General features: G+C 25.3%; 2 protein-coding genes across 3 annotated transcripts in view; one reads left to right on the top strand and one right to left on the bottom strand.

Moving 5' to 3' along the window:
* Positions 1-220: 220 nt before the first annotated feature.
* Positions 221-3,754, bottom strand: LOC123265540. Its single transcript, XM_044729340.1, has 2 exons — positions 3,169-3,754; positions 221-748 (listed from the first exon to the last, which is right to left on the bottom strand). Exons 1-2 carry the CDS (start codon positions 3,622-3,624, stop codon positions 419-421), a joined length of 786 nt encoding a protein of 261 aa, XP_044585275.1. The 5' UTR covers positions 3,625-3,754; the 3' UTR covers positions 221-418.
* A 2,143-nt stretch (positions 3,755-5,897) lies between these two features.
* Positions 5,898-11,334, top strand: part of LOC123266195 (formin-like protein) — a 34,482-nt gene continuing 29,045 nt past the window's right edge. For both annotated transcript variants that reach the window (XM_044730261.1, XM_044730262.1), the window contains exon 1: positions 5,898-6,794. In XM_044730261.1, the coding sequence (XP_044586196.1) occupies positions 6,537-6,794 (258 nt within the window). In that variant the 5' untranslated portion in view covers positions 5,898-6,536. The remainder of the gene's footprint in view (positions 6,795-11,334) is intronic.

The following is an 11,334-nucleotide window of genomic DNA, read 5'->3' as shown; positions in this document are numbered from 1 at the left end:
TTGATTGAGTACGAGATAAAATATAAAATAATAATTATCAAATCGTTCCGGTATTGGGTCTTTTACCTTAGTTATTTATTTATAAACTTACACACTAATATTTACATTTATTGCTGAGTAAATTAATTACACATTGATAAAAAAGGAACTTTATCCAAATAATTGAATCAAAAATTTTGAGGTGAAATTATTAAATAGAAATACTTTTTTTTTTTTAAAAAAAAAAAAGTAAATTGCCAAAATACCAGAGTCAATTTTCCACTACAAAAAATATTTGTATTTCTGATATAATTCTCGATAAACGTCTTTATCTTATATGTACATATTTGGATATAATTGCACGTATTGGCAATATATACACCGTAATCTCATCACAGCCTTATTAAAGTCTTATTGAAGAGATTATAAATTAAAGTTGTCATTTCCCAAAATTTTCTTCAACAGGATCAGAATCCTTTTGCGACATCGGAAAAATTTCGTCCTGCGAATCCGCGTCTTTGCAATCGGACCCGCTTTCCTTGTCATCTTCCTCGTCTTTTAGCATACTGTCTTCCAAGAGGCTCTGGGACATGAAACTGTCATCGAACTTGTCAGTACTAGAGCTTTGATTAAGACTGTCAAACTCGGTCACGAGCTCGGCCCAAGGATCTTCGAAAAAGGATTGATCTATATAATTATGGATGCTAGTCTCTTTTTTTCCTTGGTATTGATTTCTTCCTTGGTACTGATTGTTTCCTTGATATTGATTCTGAAAATAAATTATTTATTTATTAATATTCTCGTCAATTTTTTAATAATTATTTTTTATTACTAAGAAAATTTCAGAAAAATTTTAGAGAAGAAATTTTTTTTCAGTTACTACAAAAATAATTAAATTTAATATTTTTTTTCAGTAGTAGCTTTCTAAATTATCTCATTAAGAATTATTTAGTAATACTTTCAATAATTTTTATAATTTTTTTTGATAAATAAATCATAGCAAGAAAAATTTATTTTAAAAATTTTATCTTTAGGAACTATAAAAAATTATAAATGCAACTTTTTAAAAACATTTTTTTAAAAGACAATGAAGTTAATAATTTTTTTAAAATTTTATAGAAATTTTATTTTAATTAAAAAAAAAATAAACCAACTCTAATAAATTAATAAATATAATTTTTGAATTATAAATTAAAAAAAGATTTTAAAAAAACACTTAATTTTTTTAATTAAAATATAATTGCAAGTGTCAAACAACTAGGCCAGTGTCAATAATTGGGTCTTTACCTTATTATGAAAAAAAAAAAATTAATAAAAAAATTTCACATGTGAAAATAAAAAAAAAAATTATTAGGGGAAATTTTTTAAAACATTTTTTTTCATTGTAATTAATTTTTTATAAAAAATCAAAAACATTGACAGCTGTCAGCTACAGTAATGAAAATTAAGCTAGCTGACATTTAAAACTTTTTAGAATTTTTATTTATTGAAAAAATTATTAAGAAAAATTTTTATTTGTTAAAAACTTTAAAAACAATGCAATTTTTTAAAAATAAATATTAAAATTAATTTAGCAGGTATTTTATAACCGTAAGAATTTTTTTAACAAATAAATTATATAAAAAATAATTAGAAAAAAAAATTGACATTTAGAAAATTTAATAAATTAAAAATGCAATTAAAAAAAAAAATTTTTTGTTAAATAAAATTAAAAAATGGTCAAGTGACAGCTAATTTTAATATTATAGAATTTTTAGAATTTTTTTTATTGAAAAAAAATTTAATTTATGAAAAACTAAAAACTGTAAATGCAATTTTTTAAAAATAAATACAAAAATTAATTTAGTAGATATTTTATAACCGTAAGAATTTTTTTAACAAATAAATTATATAAAAAATAATTAGAAAAAAAAATTGACATTTAGAAAATTTAATAAATTAAAAATGCAATTAAAAAAAAAAATTTTTTGTTAAATAAAATTAAAAAATGGTCAAGTGACAGCTAATTTTAATATTATAGAATTGTTAGACCTTTTTTTATTGAAAAAATTTAATTTATGAAAACTAAAAACTGTAAATGCAATTTTAAAAATAAATATAAAAATTAACTTAGTAGATATTTTATAACCGTAAGAATTTTTTTAAAAAATAAATAATGTAAAAAATAATTAGAAAAAAAATTAACATTTAGAAAATTCAATAAATTAAAAATGCAATTAAAAAAAAAATTTTTTTTGTTAAATAAAATTAAAAAATGGTCAAGTGACAGCTAATTTTAATATTATAGAATTTTTTTTATTGAAAAAAAATTTAATTTATGAAAAACTAAAAACTGTCAATGCAATTTTTTAAAAATAAATATAAAAATTAATTTAGTAGATATTTTATAACCTTAAGAATATTTTTAACAAATAAATAATGTAAAAAATAATTAGAAAAAAAATTAACATTTAGAAAATTCAATAAATTAAAAATGCAATTAAAAAAAAAATTTTTTTTGTTAAATAAAATTAAAAAATGGTCAAGTGACAGCTAATTTTAATACAGAATTTTTTTAGAATTTTAAATTTTTATTGAAAAAATTTGAATTATGAAAAACTAAAAACTGTAAATGCAATTTTTAGAAATAAATATCAAAATTAACTTAGTAGATATTTTTATAACCGTAAGAATTTTTTAAAAAATAAATAATGTAAAGCAATTAGAAAAAAAATTAACATTTAGAAAATTCAATAAATTAAAATGCAATTAAAAAAAAAATTTTTTTGTTAAATAAAATTAAAAAAATGGTCCAAGTGGACAGTTAATTTTAATATTATAGAATTTTTTTATTGATATTTAATTTATGAAAAACTAAAAACTGTCAATGCAATTTTTTAAAAATAAATATAAAAATTAATTTAGTAGATATTTTATAACCTTAAGAATATTTTTAACAAATAAATAATGTAAAAAATAATTAGAAAAAAAATTAACATTTAGAAAATTAAAAAATTCTATTTTTTAGAAATAATTTTTCGGAGCAAATTTATTTATTTAAAAAAATGCTAACTTTAATGTCATAAAATAAACATACGTGAGCTAACTTTAGTATAATATTTTAAAATAATTAATTGATGATAAAAATAAAAAAAAAAATTTTTAAGTCAGCTGATTTTAATATTATATAAAAAAAAAATAAACACTTACGGAATGCCTTCCTCTAGGAGTTCTATTATTAAAACCAGGTGAAAAAGATTTATTATTATAACCCGGAGAAAAAGATTGATTAAAACTCCTCCGACCACGTGGACTATGACTAGGACTCTCATTCCCAAGCGAGTACCGCTGATGCTGGCCATAAAACTGACCACCCTGCTTCTGCACATGGAAAAACGGCGAAGATGTTGATACTGCTGGTGGAGATGCCAGCGAGGGTGAAGGCAAGCTCTTGTTGAACGGCGAAGGTAAGCTATTATTAAAAGGAATATAATCGTCACTGGATCCACTGGTGTTTAAATTTTTCTCCTCTTGACTACTGTTATTCGTCGGAGACACTTGGTTTGAATTTTTATTATCCCAGTAGCCGCGTTGCTTACGGTAGTATGGTTTTTGATGTCCATTTTGTCCACGACCACGTGGTGTACTGAATGGTGATTTATTCATGTTTAATTATTTATAATTAATTATTTTAATTCTTTTCACCACTTAAAAAAACTAAGATTGGAAACAACAAAGTGATAAATAAATATGGAGACATTGTAGAATTTTATACAGTTTGACCCTTGATTTTATTGACTGGCTAAAGATGTCTCATGTTTTTGCGCATGCGCGCATGCGCGCATGCGCTGCGGATAGAACAAAATGGCAGGTAACATAGAAGAACTTATTTATCTTCTGGTAATAAAAAAAACTTTTTGATAAATTTTATATTTATTTATTTATAAATTAATAAATTAATTTATTAATTTTGTAAATTTATTTATTAATTTGATAAATTAATATATTATTGAATTTTCATAAAATGTTAAAGGTAAATTAATTTTTTTATTTTTATTTCTTTTTTTTTTTTTTTTAAATTTTTAGAAAATTAAAAAACACTATAGTGTGTTAAATTATGTTTAGTTTTTAAAATAATTTAATTGTTATAAAATTATAAAAAATTTTTGTCATTAAAAAAAAAACTATAAGTCATTTAAAAAAAACTAGAAACCTTGCAGTCACTACGTGACTGCCGTAACTAGTGAACTATAAAAATTTAAAATTTTAGTTTATTAAATAATGACTTTTGTTAAATTGCACTGTACTTTTGTAAATATTGACGTTTCTAAAGATATAAGCTCATCCCGCTGTTATAATCTCTAAGAGCTTTCATTTCAGTACCCACATGCATTTTTGATATATTTTTTATTTATACAAATATATATATATAATATATATTTTAAATATATAAGCTCATCCTGATGTTACACTCATCAAGAGCTTTCATTTGAGTACTTACATGCATTTTTGATATATTTTTCATATATATAATATATTATATATATTATATATATATATATATATATATATATATATATATATATATATATATATATATATATATATATATATATATATATATATATATATAATATATATATAATATATAAATATATGAAAAATTGATGTGGGTACTCAATTGAAAGGTCTCGATGAGTGTAACGTTAGAATGAGCTTATATCTTCAAAAATGTCAATATTTGACAAGATACAATAGAATTTCTTAATTATTGACATTTTTTAAGATATAAACTCATTTCGATGTTAAACTCATCGAGACCTTTTATTTAAGTACCCACATGGCATTTTTTATATATTTTATATATATGGTATTTCTGAAATATATAAATATATAAAATATATGAAAAATTGATGTGGGTACTCAAATGAAAGGTCTCGATAAGTGTAACATCGGGATGAGCTTATATCTTCAAAAATGTCAATATTTGACAATATACAAGGTCATTTCTTAATTATTGTCATTTTTTAAGATATAAACTTATTGTGATGTTAAACTCATCGAGACCTTTCATTTAAGTGCCCACATGACATTTTTTATATATTTCATATATATGGTATGCGTGAAATATATAAATATATAAAATATATGAAAAATTGATGTGGGTATTCAAATGAAATGTCTCGATAAGTGTAACATCAAGATGAGCTTATATCTTAAAAAATGTCAATATTTCACAAATTACAATGTCATTTCTTAATTATTGACATTTTTTAAGATATAAACTCATTTCGATGTTGCACTCATCGAGACCTTTCATTTAAGTATCCACATGTATTTTTCATAAATACATATATGTAATATATATAAATATATGAAAATTGATGTGGGTACTCAAATGAAAGGTCTCGATGAGTGTAATATCAGGATGAGCTTATATCTTTAAAAATGTCAATAGTTCCCAAGATACAAGGTCATTTCTTAACTATGTATCTAGAGATATTTCCAAAAGTAGCCTTAATATTTATTATAATAAATTAACTAACAGTGAGAATGAAATGAAACCTTGAAAAGGTACAAATTCAAGATCTTTGCAATGACACTAAATATTTTTTAACATATAAATATCCTGGAAACAAAATTTATCTACTCTCTTAATATTGATTAAAAACATTTTTTTCATTTAAAAAAAAAATATCCTTACTAATTTAATAAACTAAAAATTTAATTTTAAAAAGAAGAAATGCATTAAATAATTTTAATTAAAACTAAAAACAATTTAAAGAATAAATACGCATAAAATAATTTTAACAAAAAACTAAAAATATTTTAAATATTTAAAATAAATAAAACTTACCGACTGCGCAACATAACCATTGCGCATGCGCGTAATTTTTAATTTTGCGTAAATTAGTCGCTTGCTGTCGCTGGCGTCGATGACAATAAACTAGTGAAACATCCTCCAGTCTGGATCCGCACCCGTTTTCATAACTAGCACTAGCACTTTCGTTTGTATTATTATTACCAGTCGCATCACAGCCCAGTGTCGAGTGTTCAGTGTTCAGTACAGTTTACAGTGTCCCGATAATTGCATGGTGCATTAACAAACAATCCGGGTGTGCGCGTGTGTCCTGTGAGTAGAGCCTCCCAGTAAAAAATAATTACAACAATAAAGCAACAGTACAAATATAAAAATAAAAGTGTTTTTGTTTTTAAAGTGAAGAAAAAATAAATAAAAAACAAAAATGCCCGGCATTAATCACGTGGACATTTTTTAAACAAAATTAAACCCTAATGGCGATATTTATTTTTAAATATGAATAATTTAAAATTAATATTATACATGAGCAAGAGCATCAATGAACCCCGGAGCGTGACTGACATTTTCACTTAGCTTGTGCGGAGAGAGTATGGAGGAGTATTGTATGGATATGGAGATTACTAAATATAAACTGATAGAGATTAAAGCAAGGAGGAAAATAAAAATCTAGAAGAAATGCTTGAGATTATAAATAATATTTATATTTATTTTTAGTTAATTTAAAATTAAAAATAAAAAATTAAATAGAAAGACAACAATGGGTTTGGGTCAGAGTCGCGATGCTAATCCTGATAACGGAGAGGCTTCTGACGATGGAATGCGGGACGGATTGGGCATCGGGATCAAGAGCAGCGGTCATCACCAGCACCAGTATCGATACTGTCAGACGCCGACTTTGGGCACTGGGAGTCTCGGTGGACCACCTCCGCACACCAGGAGCGGGAGTGTTAGGTCCACTCCGAGACAACCCATGCCCGATACCATTGAACTCGAGAGACGTTTCACTAAAGTCCTTGTAAGTTTATTATCATAGTCTGCTGTGTTATTATTTTGTTCTTTTGTTGGTTTGTTTTATTTACTAGCAGTAAATAAATAAATTCATTATATGATTTGCACTGTAGTTTCTTAAATATTGACGTTGTCAAAAATATAAGCTCATCCTGATGTTAAGCTCATCAAGAGCTTTCATTTGAGTACCCACATGCATTTTTGATATATTTTTCATATATGCATATATATAACAAATATTTTTAAGATATAAGCTCATTCTGATGGAAAGCTCATCAAGAGCTTTCATTTGAGTACCCACATACATTTTTTATATATTTTTCATATATACATATATATATAAGCGAAATACCACTCACTCATCACGAGATCTCTGAAACTATTCGCCCGATTGACTTGAAATTTAGCATAGTTACTCCATTCGTGATGTAGACGCTCACTAAGAACGGATTTTACGCAATTCTAGCCAAAATGAATTTTTCGTCTACCATCACATATGCCCTCCCCTCCCCTCCCTCCCTTTATTCCTCCCCCCTCCCGTCCCCTATTATCTTTCCCCCTCCCTATATCTCTCTCTTTTGGGAGCGAAATATCATTTTGACCCTCTAATCTAAGAAACCATCAGTGGCGCCCGTAAATTAGCGAACTCAGCCCCCCTACAACCACCCACGCTAATCAACCGTTGCCATGGTTACCATTGTCATGGTTATCGTTGCCATGGTTACCGTTGCTATGGTTACCGTTGCCGTGGTTACCGTTGCCATGGTTACCGTTACCATGGTTGCCGTTACCATGGTTACCGTTATCATGGTTACCGTTGCTATAATAACTGTCAAAATGATTGATTTTAAATTTTATCGATTGACTGTTGGGACAGTAGGAATTCATAATCATACGTTTTTTAAGAAAGAATAGCTAAATCATTAATAACTGAAATAACTTATATGTATTGGAATAATCATGAAGGATGAACTCGATTATATCATAACACAGATAAATTAAACATAAATATTATCAAGTTGATATTGTTAAATGATTATACTGATTTTAATGATTAAAATTAAAATGGTAAATTGTGTCTGATGCGTCTTCTCTAAAATTTTACAACGATATCGTTAAATTATTATAAAAAACGGTCGATTTAAGATAATTTCTAATAAAATGAGTAATAATAAATATATTTTTAATACCACTTAATTTGTTATGAATTTATTAATAACTAGCTGATACCCGCCCGCTTCGATAGGAATACAATAAATTTTTATGGTGTAACCTAGATGAAAAATATAAACAAAATGGTTAATTTCAAAAGATAATGAATATAAATTTTGAATTAGAGAATAGTGATTGTTTGTGATGACCGGTGTTAGCTAGTATGAAATATATGAGAAAAGTATTTTATTATTAACATTTTTTTAAAATTAAAAAAATTATTGACATTTTTTAAAATTAAATAATACTATGAAGCGGAAAAGAATAGGAGTTACGGATAATTATTACGTGAATCGTTCCAACATTCACGTAACAGAATAATTGGAGGAGGAAGAGATTGAGAAAAGAAATAGGAAGGACCTTCTTAATAAGAGTTTACATAATATGCGAGAAAAAATTCAGATATCTCGGACAGGGAGTCGAACCCATAACCTTCCGTTGACATTTCAGCTACTCTACCATTTGACCTATCCGGTCTAGACTAAATGTTTAGGATAACATTATTATAATGGGAACGCATCTCATTACACAGTACGTCATGGGTGATGCGGAAATCTGTCTAATGACAGATTTACTGACTAACTGACCCATTGATTGATTGATTATTAATAATAAAATACTTTTCTCATATATTTAATACTCGCTAACACCGGTTATCATAAACAATCACTTTTCTCTAATTCAAAATTTATATTAATTATCTTTTGAAATTAATCATTTTGTTTATATTTTTCATCTAGGTTACAACATAAAAATTTTATTGTATGCCCAGCGAAGCGGGTATCAAGCTAGTACATATATATAATATATATAAATATATAAAATATATGAAAAATTGATGTGGGTACTCAAATGAAAGGTCTCGATGAGTGTAACATTGGGATGAACTTATATCTTTAAAAATGTCAATAGTTCACGAGATACAAGGTCATTTCTTAATTATTGACATTTTTTAAGATATAAACTCATTTCAATGTTACACTCATCGAGACCTTTCATTTGAATACCCACATGCATTTTTGATATATTTTTCATATATACATATATATAAATATGTAAAATATAAGAAAAATTGATGTGGGTACTCAAATGAAAGGTTTTGATGAGTGTAACATCAAGATGAGATTATATCTTTAAAAATGTCAATAGTTCAAAATATACAGGGTCATTTCTTGAGCATTGACATTTTTTAAGAAATAAACTCATTTCGATGTTACACTCATCATGACCTTTCATTTGAGTACCCACATGCATTTTTGATATATTTCTCATATATATGGTATTTGTGAAATATATAAATATGTAAAATATATGAAAAATTGATGTAGGTATTCAAATAAAAGGACTCGATAAGTGTAACATCGGGATGAGCTTATATATCTTTAATAATGTCATTAGTTGACAAGATACAATGTAATTTCTTAATTATTGACATTTTCTAAGATATAAATCCATTTCGATGTTACATTCATCGAGACCTTTCATTTAAGTACCCACATGGTATTTTTTATATATTTTATATATATGGTATTTGTGAAATATATAAATATATAAAATATATGAAAAATTGATGTGGGTACTCTAATGAAAGGTCTCGATGAGTGTAATATCAGGATGAGCTGATATCTTTAAAAATGTCAATAGTTGACAAAATACAAGGTCATTTCTTAATTATTGACATTTTTTAAGATATAAACTCATTTCGATGTTACACTCATCGAGACCTTTCATTTGAGTACCCACATGCATTTTTGATATATTTTTCATATATATGGTATTCGTGAAATATATAAATATATAAAATATATGAAAAATTGATGTGGGTACTCAAATGAAAGGTCTCGATGAGTGTAATATCAGGATGAGCTGATATCTTTAAAAATGTCAATAGTTCACAAGATACAAGGTAATTTCTTAATTATTTATCTAGAGAACATTTTCGAATACAGCCTAAATACTTAAAAAAACCGATTTTATCATATGACTATCCCGGAGACAAAATTTTTCTTATTCTCTCAATAATATAGATTATTTATTATCTTAGGACGAGCAGTGAGTATAGAAAGTGTTCCTGGGTACAAGTCGAGAGTACTTCGACATGTTAATGATGTTATTCTATCCTGTCAACTTATGTTAGTTATTTATTGTTGGGAGTTGTGATTTATGATTAATGCCCGTTGGATTTTTTTTTTTTTTATTTTGAGAACTTGGGAATTATTAAATCACTATTAGTTATTACAGTGATGTCATTTTGAGATTATTTGCCACGGTTATATAATTCAAGTAACCTTGGTTTATTGTTTTACATTTTTTTCCTTAAGATATGAATCACTCACATGATTTCAATGTCGAGATTACGGATTTTATTTAAATTGCGCTTTAGTTTCCTTTTTTTTAGATAGAGCAACAATAATATAATAATAAATTAATAAATTTTTTATTGTTTTATCTCTGGTTTGTGATACAAGGATTTTATTGAGTAATTGGTGGGATTTAATTGTTAAGTTTTTATAACTAAGACCTCAATTTAAAAATTCATACTCAATGTTTTAATTATTATAATAAAAAAATTAGAGCAAGATTTTTTTTTAATGATTCAAAATCTTCAAGAAAAAATTATTTTAAAATTGAGCGCTTTCAGTTTTCAAAGGTTAAGGGCCCAACTTGAAGTTTTCTTATAATTTTACCATGCAAAGAGCTTCTTCTTTTAAAAATTTCCACATAGCTTAATTCTGAATTAATTAATGTGAATGTTTCCAAAGAAAAATATTTTTCTTGACTGATAAAAAAATTTTCTTGATTAAAGAGAAAAAATGTTGAGCCAATAAAATAATTTTGAAGAATTAGATTGTCTTGAATAAAATAAAAAAGTTGTTGAACTAAGAAACTTTAATTGGTTTGAGTAAATTTAGCTTAATTAAATAATTTTTGGTGGTGATTAAAGACGATGAAACTCTTTAAAATGATTCCCTTCGCTCAAAGAGTGTCTTTCTTGAATCAAGTTAATTTTTTTATCACTGTAGAAAAAAATGTTGGAACATTTTGCTCCTTCATTCACTAAAATAATTTCTCTTGAGAAATATTCTCCAGTAACATTTGGTAAACACATTTCTCTAACAGGATAACCTTTATAATTGATTCAGCTCTTTAAATTTCAAATCAAAGTTACTAAAATAATTATTTCTTCAATTATTTATAAAATTTTACTTTTTATTTCTGATATTTAAATTTATTTAAAATAATTCAATCATTTTAACGCTTTCATCAATTCATTTATACATTCTAATATTATTACTATAGAGAAAACAAGTAATTTAATACTTATAAAATCCAAT

The sequence above is a fragment of the Cotesia glomerata genome, linkage group LG5 (assembly GCF_020080835.1).
Source record: "Cotesia glomerata isolate CgM1 linkage group LG5, MPM_Cglom_v2.3, whole genome shotgun sequence".
Classification (NCBI taxonomy): domain Eukaryota; kingdom Metazoa; phylum Arthropoda; class Insecta; order Hymenoptera; family Braconidae; genus Cotesia; species Cotesia glomerata.
Note: the sequence above shows the minus strand (reverse complement) of the source record. Positions and strands in the feature narration are given on the sequence as shown.